Source organism: Lemur catta, chromosome 14 (genome assembly GCF_020740605.2).
Source record: "Lemur catta isolate mLemCat1 chromosome 14, mLemCat1.pri, whole genome shotgun sequence".
In the NCBI taxonomy this organism is placed as follows: Eukaryota; Metazoa; Chordata; class Mammalia; order Primates; family Lemuridae; genus Lemur; species Lemur catta.
The window spans coordinates 8,263,335-8,280,285 of record NC_059141.1 but is presented as its reverse complement, the minus strand read 5'-3'; the positions used below and the strand labels follow the sequence as shown (position 1 = coordinate 8,280,285).

Here is a 16,951-nt window from a genome sequence, read left to right as displayed (position 1 = left end):
CTCCAAGTATAGGAAACCATGTGGTAGGACACGAGTATTAAAAAAATAAGCTGCGTGACATTTATTTTGTCTTGTTAACATTAATATCCATAGAAACATTTTTATTGTCAGTATAAAAATTAACAAGTTTTATTAAATACTTTCTCCAATTTTGTAACACGTAAAATCAGTGTCATCTGCATTCATGTTGCATGGCTATAGCAAAGTGAGTGGGTGTTTTGACAGCAAAACACAATACTTTAATACAGAATGGACAACACGGCGATGTTCTGTCTGGCGCAGGTATTAGGAGGGATCTTTGGGTGAGGTCCTACCAAAATCAGATGGAAGCAATCCCTTAAAAAAATGGAAGCATCCCCCCAACACTATCAGCAGAACAACTTTGTGTTCAGTTCTCTATGATGGGACTTGAAGATCCTAAACGCCTTCTCTAACGCCAAGGAATCTGGAAGCCATTATCCAAATTCACTGAAGAGAATACAGGCTAATCTGATCAGTGTGCAACCCAGGGGGAGAGGGCCAGCTGCCGGGGAGACACGCTCACTATCATCTCAGCTCCAGCCTGTCCTCTAGGAATGGATTAAGGCATTTTTTAAAGAGGTCACTGGTACCATTTGTCTTGGGAAGTCCAGTTAAATGTCGCATTGGCCCAATGACAGAGCTGCATACAAAACAAAACACCTTCCTATTAATGGGTCCTTTTACTATGGGCATTTGGGGAGGGGGGAGGCAGGGTTAAGAACAATCATCTGACAGCAGAGTTTAAACACAAATAAATCAAAACTTCATTTTTCCCAAATTAGTCATATATTGTAAATATTTCTCTTTTCAAAGGATCTGATAACTAGTTAAGTCCAAGCAATAGATTAACTAGTCTGCTGCACTGCCTGCATAGAAATGCCACTTAAATTACAAAAAAAAACTATAAATGATTAATTGTTTTGTATATTACCAATTCATTAATAAATTAATGTTATACCATTTTCCCTGAAAGCAAAAGTATTTTTCCACCTCTGCTCGGTGAAAATTAAGAAATTCTGTGTAAGAACAGCATTTAGCAAATAGCTATTAAAAAAAAGAGAAAGAGACCAATTTTCTAGGTGCATTGGGACATCCATTTAAAATCAATACAAAAAATAATTCCTTGTAAATATATAATATATATTTATACATAATTTGAATATATTTACATACATCCAGCACCTATATACTGCATTTGTGCTCTGTAAATGTGTGCTGACATATATTTTCTCCAATTATTACAAAATTAACAAGGAAGGCAGAACGGGCATCTGCCTTGAGTCCGACTGGTCCACAGCCAGGGTCCGCGGCGGGTCAGAGTGGCCGCGTGGTGGCCTGTGGCAGTCCATCCTTCCAGAAGCATTCTTCTCCTGGTGAAGATTACAAGTTTTCAACTGTATACATCTTTACACATGTGCCGATTACTTTTCCAATTATTTACTCCTCTGATCCATATATACAAGCAGAGACAAGAAGCTCTTGGAGGCGCGGCCTCCCTGCTCAGTGTGGGTCAGTTCCTGGCGCTGTCCCGTCTGGGGACAGGCAGACACGCTCACTCATGTTTTAACACTGCCGTTTCTGTGTGGGTACTGAGGAAGGCATGGTTCGTAAGGCATAGGGTCTGGAGAGAAAACAGAGTCATCTCCTGAAGAACAAGAACTCCTTGTGTCAGGGGAACTAGGAGAATACTGTTCGAGAGGCTGACTGAGGTCCAAGTATTCCTGAAAGAAGGGAAGAGAGACGTTTTATTTCATCTTGTGTCAGGGTAACAAGGTGAATACGGTTCAAGAGGCTGACTGAGGTCCAAGTATTCCTGAAAGAAGGGAAGAGAAGAGTTTTATTGCAAACACAGGCTCTTGAGATGTTGCTATCAAGGTGGGGCAGGACGGGGCACCCCTGGAAGGCTGACAGAGACCCAGCCCCCCGACTTCCACAGAGACCTCCCAAGACCCCAGCCTGATTATGTACCCCAGGCTTTTCTCTCAGAATCCATCAAGAATAAACTGCTGGCACGTGGAGAACGATACCCCCTGCGGCTCTGCAGGGGCCAGGCGGGCAGACCCCATCACAGGGACCTACATGCCCGGCTGTCTACACACCCCCTCGCTGAGCACGTGCTTCGAGTTCAAGCCCCAGCAAAGCAGAAACGCGTCACTGCTGCGGGTCCCCAGGACCCCTTTAAGTAGCTGAGCCCATGAATATTCACTTTCTGAATTACATTTTACTATTGTAGTTTCCTGGGTAATTGAAGGGGAATACGTCTTCATTCGGTGGGTAATTTAACAGATGTAACTCATTACTCTCAGAAGCTCTCTGAGTTGGAAATGTAAACAGGTTCAAAAAAGGCTTGGACGTACTCATGTATGTTAAATCCATAACGGGCTGTTAAAGGAAAGTTTAGGAAAATAGAGGTTGAGTTTCAAAGTTCTGAAGGTTTGAAATTCGGAAGGTCTTTTCTGCTCCCCAAAGCATCCATTGGTGTCGCTGCCAACGAGCCAGGCTGACACTTCCCCGACCCAGGTCAGGCAGGGCGAGAGCCCACAGCCTGTTTGGGGATGGCCCACGGGCTACAGATGGCTTTTAACACGTGTAAATGGTTGAAAAAAATTAAAAGAGGAAGACTATCTTGTGGTATTAAAATGATACAAAATTCATATCAAATTCCAATTTCAGGGTCCATAAAGTTTTACTAGAACACAGACACACCGATTTACACGTTGCCTGTGGCTGCTTCTGTGCCACAACGGCAGAGCTGCGACAGAGACCGTGCGGCCCTCGGAGCTGAAAATATTTACTCTCTGGCTCTTTACAGGAAGCGTTGGCTGGCCAGTGCTCTGAAGCTAGGAACAGATTTCTAAACTGGGAACTTCTGGATCTCAACTGCCTCAACGGGGCTGGCACTTCGGGGAGGTTCTGCTCACACGTCCAGAAGCCAACGACTATTCCATGGCGTGTGGTTTTGCAGAGAGGAGGGCAAAAAGTGCAGACCACAGCACAAACAGCCCCAGTGTTATCAGCAAAGAGCCCACGGAATGTTGGCAACTACACATTTTAAAAGACACACACACAAAACAAAACCCCACTATAATTCATCACCCGGGTTGGCAAGAGAAAGAGTCCCCGTCGCAGAAGGGGGATGTGTCAGTTCCAACAACATCAGCATGAACCACACAACTGGAAACAAACACGCCCACCACATCAAAAGAGAACTTTCTGCTTACAATGATAAAAATGAAATTTTGTCCTAAATGGAACCATTTTTCTCGAGCATATGGTAATGATTTTCAGAAGGAAAGAAACTTCGATTTTTATATCCGTTAGACAATATGGCATTCTGCTTTTTTATTTCAGGATGCTAGATACAAATTTGAGTATGACCGGACCCACGTTAAATGTAAATACATAAATAGGTCTCGTTGAGCACAGACATGGGATCATTAAAACAGACCTTTAGTGCTTTTCCCAGTTTCTAAATGAAGCCATAAACTTTCAGATCTGATAGGAAAAAATAGGGATATCAATGGCTTCCAAGTCTAGGGTTAAAAGAACTTATACTGGAAACAACAATTTTGGCAGAAGAAGAAAGTTAGGGTTTTTCCCCCCCTTGAACTGTTCCTTTCCTTTCAACTTCTGAAGGTCAGCTGTGTTCATTTAAATGCAATCTCTCCCTTTATCCAGCACAAGCCACAGTGAGACGCACAAGATAAAGTTGCTGAGTTAAGGCTTCATATCACCACATTTGATTATTTTTGAAAAAAAATCACTTTAAAACAATTTTCTAAATCAGAAATTTAAGTGTATTATCTTCCTTCTAAAATATTTGGGACATCTTAATCTTTTTTGTTGTTGAGACAATTGTGTGGTTTTGGCTTTTTTCCCCTATGTAAAGGAACACTGTTCTGTATCCTCATTAAGTATCTCAAAATTCATTCATTAACAATTTCTTTCTATCGTGGGTTTTACTGGACTTGATGGGATTTTCCCCTTTCCTGGCCAGGGTACCTATGCTTCCCATAATCATAAAAGCTACTCTATCTGCATATTGAAGCAGCTACTGACGTGGCTGAATTCAGATCCCATTTCAGGGTTTCTTTTTTTGGCAACAATTATAAATATTTTGTAGAAAATAAATATTTTAACAAAAGGTACAAGTTTTTACTTAAAAATCATATAAGCCACTCATTACAGAAAATTATTACACATATACAGAAAGAGACTGTAAGCCACAAACCATGACCAGACAGGATCACACCGAACCGTGTGGTGTTGTACAGAAGCTGGAATTACAGAACTTCATTGAATCCGACTGGAATATCATCAGCGTGCTCACTAACAACCAGGGTGCAGAATGGAACTAGCACACAAATCCAAGCTCCTTCCCACGCACACCAAAATGCCACGACTGAACATTTCTTCCGCTTCCCCACTCTCCTACACACCCACACCACCACCAGCTTTGGTGAGGGCAGCCACCAGTACGTCCTCAGTCTTTGGTTTCATGAGTCAGAACTCACAAAATGAAGTTCTGAGAAAAATCATGATTTGAGAGGAACACATAGCTTAACTGTGCCTGACCCCCTTGGAAAAATGATAAACTATACCACAGACTCCAACCAAAAACCAACAGGGCGCTTGTCTGTAAAAAGCTATGCTTGTCTTCCAGACCAAGCAAGGACAACTGGCTTCTGGAAGGAGGTTCTTACCTCATTGGTTGTGAGAGTGAGAATCCGATCTAAGTCCTCCACCAACTGCTTGAACGTCGGTCTCTGGGAGGGCACTGCATGCCAGCAGTCCCTCATCATCATATACCTAGAAAAGATGCATTTCCTTGGTGGATTAATTTTTTAAGTACAAAGTACCTGGCTATAGACAGTTTTAATAGGCAATATGGAGATGTGCCCTAAATTATGAAAATGCAGCAGAACTTTCCAATCAACTGCATGAGGAGGTATTCACTTTCCCAAAAGAAAGTGGCTCCTCTGAAAGGCACCTTGATTCATAAAAACATCACTTCACCAAAATGTTTCAGAAAGGCATCTATGTCATCCATAAAGATGCGTCTATGTTTTTCACTGGTATCCGTGTAACTGTATCACAATGGTATCACACTCTTTTTTTTTTTTTTTTTTTGAGACAGGATCTCACTCTGTCACCCCAGCTAGAGTGCAGTAGTGTCATTGTAGCTCACTGCAACCTCACACTCCTGGCCTCAAGAGATCCTCCTGCCTCAGCCTCCCAGAGTGCTAGGATTACAGGCGTGAGCCACTGTGCCCGGCCTGGTATCACACTCTGCTGTCCAGTCTTCCCTCCCCAAACACCCCTGGCCTGGACTCAAGCAGCTCTGACATTATCTGCCCAACACCTAGGGTTTTGTTTTAACAATTCCAGTTAACAAAGGTTCTTCAGTTAAGAAAAATAATAAAGTTTGAAAACCACGACTTTAAGGTAAGGATTTCATGAATTAATCTGTCACCGCTGGGCTGCACACTAACTTCCTGCTGAAGCCTTGGGCCTGCGTTCCCAGGCCTTATCTTGATTATGGGTTTCGACAGACCCTCCGTGCTAGGAAAAGCAAGGGGAATGACGAGAGCACAATAAATGCCTTTATATAATATGCTATAAAGTGTGGCCATTCATCAGACGTCCACTGTACACCAAAAAGCACTCATGGGATTACGGATGTAAAATCCCCGTGAAACGCCACACAAAGGGCTGCAGTCTCTGGGACAATCGCTGTTCTTAGTTAATCCTGGGGGTGGGAAGTGGAGAGACTCCTCTCAAAGCACTGATTCTACCGCACAAGGCACACGTCACAAGCACAACATAACGCCACTTAAAGTGTGAGGTAGGTTTTTCTAGAAACCAGCTCATGGTTTTATAGGCAGATCTGGTACTCTAAGGAGGGCAGCTAGACAAATTTTTAATTCTCTGTGCTAAAAGACGGGTGAAATATAGGTAACCAGACACTGGTTCATTCACTCCGAGGAAATGTGGTAGATGCCAATCTGTAATGGCAATTTTCAATGGTCAACGAAGCTCTGGAAACACCCGTTCTCCACTCGCCCCGATGGGGAGAGGCACAAACACTGAGGACAGGTGTCATCCATTCTTTAATCCCACACTGTGCAGGGGCAGCTCTGTGGCTTTCTAGCTTGTTTCCGGACCATGTGTCTTCCTGTCACTCTGAGTGGGGACCGCAGCAAGCACAGCACAGTGACAGGAAGACCACTCCGACTGGCCCTGCAAAGTCAGGAGCCCTTGGCGGGGTGGCTGGACACCCTCTGATTTAAAGCCAGCTCCATACACCTCCGAATGATGTTCTTTCTTTTGGACAAGTCATGGTTGTCAGTGTAGCTATCTAGCTCAGTTCTGGGATTGAGCCCAGAAAGCTTCAGCAATTCTTCTTAGAGCGTGTTTAGAAAATTGGGGGGCCTTGGAAAGTGGAGATAAGTCAGGCAGGCATTACTGGCGTGGCGCGTCCACGACGGTCCTTACAGTTCATTGGTGCAGTTAGCCGGCTTATCCATCCTGTGTCCTTCCTTCAGCAGCTTAAAAAGTTCCTCCACAGGAATCCCTGGGTAGGGTGAGCCCCCTAAAGTGAAGATCTCCCACATTAACACCCCAAAGGACCAGCTGCAAGGAAGGGAGAAAACAGAACATCACCAACCCATCCGAATCGCAGAAACCTAAACATGCCCAGTTAAGAAAAGAAACATCCACTCACTTCTTCAGTTCAAAGACAAATGGGCCCTCCTGCAGTTCACCCTACATGCCCTTTCCTGCCCCACAGAGAGCATCCCCAAATAACGACGACATGGGGATGGTCCAGTGGAATTTTCCATCTGTAGACAAAAAGTCAAACCGCCAACACTCTGCAATAAAGTTGCTCATCTTAAATGCGGTGTTAGCGATGCCAGGATCTCAATTTCTAAGTTTCAAAGCCCTCTGCGCTCCTTTGCAACTCTTCCAGCTGCCTGCACGCCTGCCCCAAGGGCTGTGGCCCACCTGGACGGGCAGTGGACAGGGCAAGGCCAGCGAGCCCATCCTGCGAGGTCAGAGCTGCCCTGCGTGGCGGGAGGAGCCCCTGCTGCACAGAGGGCCTGTGGCTCCCTAGGATCGCGAAGGCAGTCAGCGCAGGGCTGGGGGCAGGAGGGAGGAATCCTCCCACAACAGAAACTGAAAACATCTCCCAGGGCACGAGCTCCACTGGACTTTTCAGAGACCCACAGCTGGACTTCCTGGGCCTTGCTCAGGAGACTCAATCCCTGGGATGCTCAAGCACAGGACCCAAGTGCACTACGTCGTGGGCGCTCTGGAAACTCGCTCTTCTGGACTCCAGGTGGTGGATTTCAGAAATGAAGCTACGGAGCAGAGGCAGCCGCACAGCACAGGCAGACGGAGCCTCTGGGCCTCAGTCTGCTCGCTGCAAAAATGGGGTTATAATGTCTCCTCTCTCCAGGGTTGAGGGCACCAACTGCGGGAGCAGAGAATCAATGCCTATCCCAGAAATCCTCCTGCTTGCACAAATAAAATATAGCCCAAGTGATTTTTTTTTCCAAAAAACATTTTCCTTTGGAATAATTATAGACTCATAGGAACTTTGACCCCACTTCTCCCAATGATAACATCTTTCAACTGAATTTCCAAATCTAAAATATCTGCTGGAGTCTGACCCTAATAATGTTTTTAAGGGTATCATAATAGAAGTATTACATAATTTCTACCGTATTTCTAGACTATTATCAAGGATGCTAAGACAAGACCAGACTTTTTTTTTCTTTTTTTCTTTTGGAAGGATAAACACAGCGAGCAGACCCCGTGGAGACCATCCGAGCAGACTGTGCCTCACTCAGCTTCACCTTTTAAGGACAAACGTGGGTTGGGAGACATATGACAAACCACCCTCAAGAAGGAAGAGTTGCAGGATTACTTCTTGAAGAGGGTGAAGAACACGCCAAGAGCTTGGCAAAACAGATAGCAGCTTTGTAGCCGCACATCCGTGAATACGTTGGGGGGGGAGGACTTCCGCCCTGGCGGGAGGAGGTTAGCGGTTCCACCTCCTGTGCTCTTTGAAGCCGGGCAGATTAGTAACAGAGCATTGGTTACCAGCCTACCATAAAATCCGTCCTTTCTCAGGCCGGCTCCTGCACCTTCTATGAACGTGTGAAACGCAGCAGCCACCAAGAATGAAGAAAGGCAAAGAACATACAATATTTCTGCAACTCAACCCCATGCAGAAGCCAGAGAAAACGGAGTTACTTACACATCACTCTGATGCGTGTACACCCTATCAAAAAGGGCTTCTGGAGCCATCCACTTGACTGGAAGTCGCCCCTGCAGATGGAGAAAATGTAAAAACCAATATATTAAAACAAGTTTATGAGCAGGCTCGACAGGCCTAGGCCCTGTTTGAGAGCTGACACTCGGGTGGTTTTTAAGTGGTCAGTCGTTAGAACAGCAAAAAGCTCCAACTAGGACCCTATGTAATGTGTGAGATGCACAGATCTGGGGACGTTAATAAAACCCACCCCCTTGGAGTCTCACTGTCCGTTATCTCTGCAGCACGCAGACATTCCTTCAGCAACTCACAGGCAAAAATTAACCCAGTAACTTCCAACCTCGCATCTTTGCCATGAAAGTTCTCGACAAGACCCGGAGAAAAATTCTAGACGCTGCTGATTATTCCGTACGTAAGTGTGTTTCCCATTCACTAAAATTATCTTAGATAGAGCCTAAATTTGCTTATTGAGAGCATACTAAGAATAAAGCAAAAAAACAGGAAGGAGCCCTCCTGAGTCCCGTCTGCCTCCCAGTGTCTACGGCCTCTCTTCCCGGAACATTCTGTGCCCACCCCGCCCCTCCCCCCGTACCACGTCTCAGACTTACATTCGTGGTCTTTTTGTAATAGTCTATGTTGTTGATGTCTCTGGCCAGCCCGAAGTCGGCTATTTTCATCACGTTGTTTTCTGTTACCAAAACATTTCTGGCTGCTAAATCTCGATGAATACACTGAAATTGAGAAAGAAGGGCCAGAAAGACCTAAGTTTAAAACCCTTCAAGGACAAGAAGAAAATATATTCATTTCTTAAAATGCAGACAGAAAATACAGCTTATGTGAAAAACTGGATGTAACGTAAGTGACATAGTGTGGCCGAAAGATTAAGCTGGTCAACTAGGACCACTCAGGAGCCTCAATCACCACACTTGTTATTTGTTTTCTAATAAAAAATAAATGAATAAATACATAAACCAATCACTTTGAGGAGCAAAGGCAGACCAAATAACCCCACTCCCTCCTATCTGCATTGCCCGACCATACTAGTGTCCTCCTTTCAGCTATGTACGGATGCGAATTAGATCATCCTAAAATCTTTTATCTCAACACACACCCTCCTGTCCTTTACAGCCAAACTGCCAGAAGAGTTTGTTAAATTCCAACATCGCATCTTCTTCACCTGCTGGTCACTGCTTAGACATTCGAGCCTGTTTGCCACCCCTGCCCCTCCTAAAGTTCACGAGGAACCGCCCAACTGCTAGGCCCACAGCACCTCTTCCAGCCCCTCGCTGTTCCCCTCTCTGCTGCTGTGAATGCTGTCGATCTCTTGCCCATTTTTGAAAACTGGCCCTGCGCCGGGTTCCGCCCCATCCCCTCCTCCCAGCTCCTTCTCTCCCTCTCTCCCCACCCCTCACAGACCCTGGCTGGCTCCCTCCTCCCCCGAACAGAGCTGCCGCCCCATTACATGTGTGTATTTCCGTGTAGCCTCATGGTGTCCGTTCTTACATGCATTCACGTATCTGCAAATTCCTATCTCCATCCGGACCTCTCTCCTGAGACCCAGGTTCTCATTATCAACAGGCTATGGGACATTCCCACATTGATGTCCCCCTGACATCTCAAATTCCAGGTTTCTACTCCCTTCATTCTCACCCTCTTTGTCTCTCTCCATCAGAGAGGTGTGCGCGGCACTGTTCACACTCTCCTCCCAAGTCCTGTTCGTTTCAACTCCAAGTGATTTCCAATCTGCACCCCCTACTGCTCTCCCACTGCTAATCCCTCGGTCCAGGTGGTCACCAGTGCCCACCCCTGCCCCACGTCCTGCCACACTGCCTGCTAGCGGTCTCTGCGCTTCCAAGCCCTACTGCACCTTCTACGCTTCCCACGGCTTGTGTTTCTGAAATAACCGATCCTGTCCCTTCCTGGCCTCTCATGACCAATGCCCATCTATCCGTATTCCCAGTCCACACCATCACAACACCTGGCCCATGCAAAGGGCTCAGCCTGTGTGTGTCACGTACATCAGGACTAAATGCTGAAATGCTTGCTACAGAACAGCTAATTTATCATCCCGATACTCTTTGGTCTCAAAAAGATCTAGGTATTCTGACTTTTGTTTTTCCTTTCTACAAATGATATGCTTTTGTAAGCTGCTGTGTTTTAGTTACACTTTAATATACCAAGATTTCATCATGACACATGGTAATTAGGGTCCCAAGTCATCACGCCTTATTTTGGGAAGAAGTAAGATATATATAGAAGTAAGCAGATATCCCCATCAAAAGCATTTCCACAGGTTACTGGCAAAGGCTGGCTAGCATATGAAGCAAAGAGTCTCATCAATCCACTCGACAAGGTTGAAACCGGGCTGGTCTTAGACACTCCAAGAAATGGCCAATTAAAAAAGATGCAAGGCGAACAATCCCTGAAATATAAATAAGGAATTACTTTATTCTGCTCCTTGTGTCCATACGCTTCCGTGCCCGCTGATGGGCTGAGATCAGAATCGGGGCAGCAGGAAAGCCTCGCAGGCATGTCTGCTCTTGGCCAGACTGGAAGCAGGAAACGTGAGAGCTCCCAGCAGCCGCCTGGAAGTTCAGCTGGGGCGAGAGCAACGTTCCCAGTTCTGGAGGCCTCCTCAAATTGAACTTCCAAGGCCCGGGCCAAACTCTGCCGGTGGTGCGTTCCTGCGACACGAGCCCTGTGTGTCTGGCGAGCTATGTGGTCAGAAGAATGTGGCTTCCCATGCACCGGGCTCTGACCACGCACCTTGCTCAGCTTGGACAGAGACGCTGCCCACGGCTACCGCCACCATCTTCGCAGCAAGAAAAGAATCTCGCACGGACATCCCTCATCCCAGGACACTAGGAAACACCAACGCCCACCCCCTGGGTTGAACAAGAGGAGACTTGGAACCAATACCCAATAAAAAGAAAACAAGTAAAAGCAAGCCAAATCCCCATCATCCACAGAAACCTGAGCTGTTCTCTAGCACAGAGAGCTGATCATTTTATATAATCAGAGCCCGGGACAGTTTGGGATTCTATTTTTCTATAGGTGAAGGTCAACAGGTGGCTGCTGAGTGAAGAAAGACTAACACCCTGTGATGCAGACAGCGTGCTGGGTGCCCTGGATGGCTGATCACATTGCATCCCCATGGCAACCTATGAGTTGGGGATTATTAGACCCATTTTACAGAGAGGGAAGCTGGGGCTTCCTTTAAAAAAAAATCTGCTCAGGTTTAACACTTTGGAGGTTTAATTGGGTTTGGGATTTAGTTAAAAAAGAAAAATTAGTGTGCTTTGAGCTAAAAATAGCAAAAATTTTATAAATTGTGTAAGGTTCAAATACCCCATTACCTAATTGCATTACTGCGCAGTATTTGTTTACTTGTCTGTCCGCACCCCTGTCCCCCGAGGAAGCAGGCTCCTCCCAAGGGGACCATTCTTAAAATCTTTATCTACCTCTAGTTTAAAACCTATTCTAGGTCCTTAATTGCTGGTGGCCTCCAGCAAGGGGCTTTGGGACCGGGCACTGCCTCAAGGCCATGCAATGTCCCTCTCAACGTGGGCTCTGATGCCAAGTGGAGGCGACAAGCCCACACTGGGTTACTACACAAAGCCTCCAGCACTGGGAAACTCATGGTCCTGCCTTGGTCCAGGGAGAGGCAGGAGTCACCTGCGAGCAGGGGACAGCTGGGTGGAGGACCAGGAGGCCTAGGTCTGGGACCAGCCACTTCACCCTGTGGACTCACGTGTCCCCATCTCAGCAGTGAAAACAGTGATTCTGACATATCTGGGCTCAAAGGTTGCTGTCACTTCCCGACTGTCCTCAGCATCCTTACCCATACAATGGGGACACCAATGCCACCAATTTCAGAGTTGTTCTGAGGGTACGTAAGGTACTGTATGTCAAACGCCTGCCTCCTTGCCTGGCAGATGTTAGGCTCTCCAACAGTAGTTAGTGACTAGTAATAACAGTAATTACCGCTGTCATACCACTATTAGTAAGGGTACTTCCATTCTTCCCTTCTAAAATAATATATTCATTTGCCCCATTTCAAAAAGTTTGTCTGACTCTCACTTCTCTCTCCACCATACTGAGAAGCTCCAGAAAAGGCAGGATCACAGAGTCCTCAGGGCCGGGGGGACCCCCACTGGCTCTAAGACTAGACCCAGCATACACACTTCTTTCCTTGTTCTGAGCAGAAGGAGGCCCACCTGCCGCTCCCTCCTCCCTGGGAACCTCGTCCCGGTTTTCTCCCACCTCAGACTGTGCCTTCTCAGCCTCCACTGCTATTTCTTTCCTGCACGTTTAGCCAATCTCTATATTTGAGTTTTCTCAGGAGTTGACTTCAGGCTTCTATCTGCCCTCTCTAAGCTTCTCGCCAGACGATTTGTTCATTCCCATGGCTTGAAACGACACTACCTGTGCTGGCTCCCAGGTGTTCGGCCCACCCCTGGGAGCTGAGCTGCAGCTTCTTGGTTGACGTGTTCCCTTGAGTGACTCCCAGATACGTTCAAGATGAGCTCTGGATTTTCCACCATCTACGCCCCCCGCCCCACCCCCGATTCCAAATCCTCCTTCATCCTGGGAGGCTACGCCACCACCCAGTTCATCGAGCTAGAAATCTGGACGTCACGCTTGATCTCGATTTCCCTCCCCATCCCTAATGGATCCATTAACTATCCAGATGGCAACACACATCAAACACCAACCTACTGGCTTCTCTCGGTGTCTTTGGCCCTAATATACCCACAGCCCAGCCCACACCCCCGTCACCTTTGCAGAACTCGGGCTTCCCACCGGCCAAGAAAGCAGCAGCAAGAGACACCTTAAAGCACAGCCCTGATGCAATTATTCCCCCAGTCGATGGCTCCCACAGCAGTGAGAGTCCAGGGTCTTCGCCTGCGTCTTCAAGGCCCCAGATGAGCAGGGCCTCATCCCACTGTTTGTTTCCTCCACAGCACATTTCCCAATTTTTCTTTTACATACTTATTTTCATCCCCACATTTACTGTCAATCTCTCCTACTGTCACCCACGGTCTCTGCCCCAAGAGGGCAAGGACCATGTCCATTCCGGCCTCCTCACCGGACAGCCTAACCAACGGCACGAGGCATCCGGTGCCCTAGGAATGTGTGTTGAGGAACTGAGCAAAATGACCAGGCCGGCACGCCTACCCCGCAGCCATCAGCAGCAGTGCCCCGCTGGGTGCAGGGCTATGTCCCCCAGCACACGGGGGCAGGTGGCCCGGAGCGACCACGACCAGAGGGTCCACGCATGCAGCTGCGGACAGGCTGCCCTTCCCAGTACTCTCCGGGAATATGTCACAGCTACGGAAGAGGTGGGACAGTACAATGGATGGTCACCTTGGCCGGATTTGCTATGTGCGCTTTCTCTCTGTCTCCCCCTACCTACACACACACACACACACACACCCCATATACATTTTTTATGACTAAACCATTTAAAAGTGAGTTGCAGGTATCACTGATGCTTCACATCCTAATTCTTTAGCATTTCTCTCCTACCTTAACACAATACCACTACCACCACCCCCAAATCCACACCGATGCAGTGATATCAGGAATATTACACAGCCATATTCAAATTCCAAGTGTTCACAAATGTCCTTTGTAAGAGCTGCCCCCCGTCCCCCCCCACAAGATCATGCCCAGGGTCACGCCATTGCATTTACTAGTTGTCTGGTCAGCCCCCCTCCGTCTAGAACTGTCTCCCCAGCAGTTTTGTCTTGCACAATGCTGACACTTTGGAGCGGTGTCTCGTCCCCCCCATTCTGGGGCAGTCTGGTTGTCTCTGGACGCCAAAGACTTTCGATTGGCAAACTGCCCTGCCCGTTTGTACACACACACACAATCACAGAACTCAACACTAGGCTTTCATCAGTGTCCTAAAACCTACACATTGGGAACTTTTACAGGGAAAAAATTTTTAGAAAGTCTTAAACTCTGGATTCTCTTAAAAATAAAAACTTTAAAACATTAAAAAAAAAAAAAAAAAAAAAAAGCCCAGAACATGTGGCAGCTCTGGGCCATGTCCCTACGTGACCAGACAATGGGGCTGAGGTGCAGCCGTCCCTGGGGTCTCTAGTGACCTGATGGGCCGCCTCACGCACTCAGCAACTGGCATGGCCTCTGTGGAGACCTGAGCTTGTGACCCTTCAAAGCAGCCCAGGCCCCCAGGTGACAGAGGGCCCACATCCACCACAGGACCTCACCTCTGTGGGGACCCGAGGGCTTCCTGATGCTGGAACAAGCTCCACCACAGGTAGGAGCTGAGCCCACCGCTGCCCACAGAGGCGGTTCTGCAGTTCTCCTCCCGGACTGTGGGGCCAAGGAGGGGTCTCTTGGGCCATCTGAAATGTCCCCAAGGACATCTGGGCACCTGTCTAACTGCTTTCAGAATAACTGAAATGTTTAAAGTTCCATGGTGAGTGGCATGCTTGGAATGTGGCAATTCACCTCAGGGGACCTGGCCAACTTCTAACCACAGAGGGTCACCTGCCAAATGAATCAAAATAAACTCCGATATCCAGGACTCACTGTTGCTCAAATACATCTTTGTTTGATCTTTATTCTTGGACTATTTAATGCCATATCGAACTCAAAACCTAAACACAACACCTAAAGTCTATGTCTAAAAACTGAATAACCACGAAACAAATGAAGCTCTCCCCAAAAAAGTAAATAAATCATCAGAATTAAAGGGAACACCCTCTGAACAAGCCATCCTCCACCTGGAGAGCTGAATTCCCAGGAGAGTCAAACCCTGCCCTGTCTCAAAGGAAAGACACCCTTTCTGCACAGCTCTGCAGTGTCGTTACAGGTTTATGAGGCTGCTCTGGCTTCACAGAGTTCATTAAACCCGAATGTGAATAATGCAGTAAATATTTTCCAGGTCATACAAGACATGCAAGGGCTTGATCTAGCAAATGAGCACATCCAAAGTGCCTCTTTTCCTCAAAGACATTTTTAACTGGATTCTATCCAACCAAGTCAAATGTGAAGGACTTACCTTTTGGGAAGCCAAGTACTCCATGCCTCTAGCCAGCTGGTAGGTGCATGACACCAAGTCCTTGAAGGTCATCTGCTCCTCGGGAACACGGTTAATGTCATAGGAGTACTCCATCCCGGGGGGCCTCCGGGCACGGAGGTATTCTCGGAGGTTACCTTTCGAGGCGTACTCGACTATGACGTAGAGAGGGCCTGTTGGGGTAGAAGAGAAGCCCCCTCGAGACAGAATCCAGGATCTGCCCTTCAGCCACTCAGCCAAGGATTTTTAGTTATTATGACCCAATGCTTTTCACTGTTATTGGTTTTTAAAAATTTTAACGTACAGAAAAGCATGCATAAAAACAGAATGCCTGCACCCTAATCTATCCAAAATGATGGTTAACTCTTGGTCATGACAACCTCAAAAGGCTTTAAGAAATACACAAAGATACAGTTGAAGTGTTCTTCCCTATCCTCTTGGGAAGCAGCGGCTATCAAAAATCTGCACCCTCCAGTGTATCCTTCTGGCTCATTTTAACTAATCTACATACGTATGTGTATCAATAAATAATATATTATTTTTAATGACATAAAGGAATAATAGATGTAGAACTTTGCAATATTTTCTACCCATACATTGTCCTTTTGGAACCCAGTTAGGCAGATAAAAGTAAGTCTAGATCAGTCCTTTTCACAGCTACATACGTTGTATCCTATAAGTACACCCCACTTTATTCATCCATTCCCCTGTACTCATGGGCATTTGCTTCCAGGTTTTGGCCATAACAAACACTAGGTAGCAAACATTCCTGTACATGTTTCCTTGTACACATGTGCAATAATTTCTCCATGGTATACACTAGAGAGTTGGCCAACTACAGCCTGCAGGCCAAAGCCTGCCTACTGCCTGTTTGGGTAATTAAATTTTATTGGCACACAGCCAAGTCCATTCATTTCTGTACTTCTTGGGCTGCTTTCTCACTACTATGGCAGAAATGAGTTGTTGTGACAAAAAGCATAAGGACTACAAAAGTCTAAAATATCTATGGTCATCCTTTACAGAAGAAAGTTTGCAGATTTGCAGATTCCTGAACAGATCAAAAAGAGAAACTGCAAAGTCAAAGATAGGCATTTTCAAGTTTATTAATAACTGACAAATTGATTCCCGAAGCGTCAGTAAACACTCAATGGAAGAAGCTGCACCCTCTCTCCCCTAAGGAAGAGAATGTGTCCCTTCCTGCCACTTTCTCCTCCTTTAAGCTATTTTGGGAGCTCAGCCATCTGTTGATCCCAGCAAGACTCGGGTTCCTCAATCGCCATTTTAAGGGAAGAGCTTCTCAACCAAAACACAGAATCTTATTTTGAGACATTGCTCTTAGCACTTACAAAACAAAAACATAAGGAGACTGCCTTTCCCCAAACGCCCTCCAGGTTACAATCTAGAAAAAACAGGACCCTCCATGCCCTCAAATCCGAAGTCGCCCAACACCCACCTTTCCCCAGTCCCCCAGGTACAGGCACAGAGCCCCCTTTGTGTTCGTGGCTGGGAACATCTTCCTAAGGGTATTTTAAAGAGATCTTTAAACATGCACTTGAGGGGCTCTGGGAGCAGGATCTAAAAGCCCAACTGTTTCCAAAATG

General features: G+C 46.6%; 1 protein-coding gene across 1 annotated transcript in view; it reads right to left on the bottom strand.

Annotated features, from left to right (window-relative positions):
* Window positions 1-37: 37 nt before the first annotated feature.
* FGFR2 (fibroblast growth factor receptor 2) overlaps window positions 38-16,951 on the bottom strand; it is a 100,513-nt gene continuing 83,599 nt past the window's right edge. Inside the window, 6 exon segments of the mRNA XM_045569389.1 lie at window positions 38-1,742; window positions 4,725-4,830; window positions 6,517-6,654; window positions 8,285-8,355; window positions 8,908-9,030; window positions 15,333-15,523. Coding sequence (XP_045425345.1) covers window positions 1,578-1,742; window positions 4,725-4,830; window positions 6,517-6,654; window positions 8,285-8,355; window positions 8,908-9,030; window positions 15,333-15,523 — 794 coding nt within the window. The 3' untranslated portion in view covers window positions 38-1,577.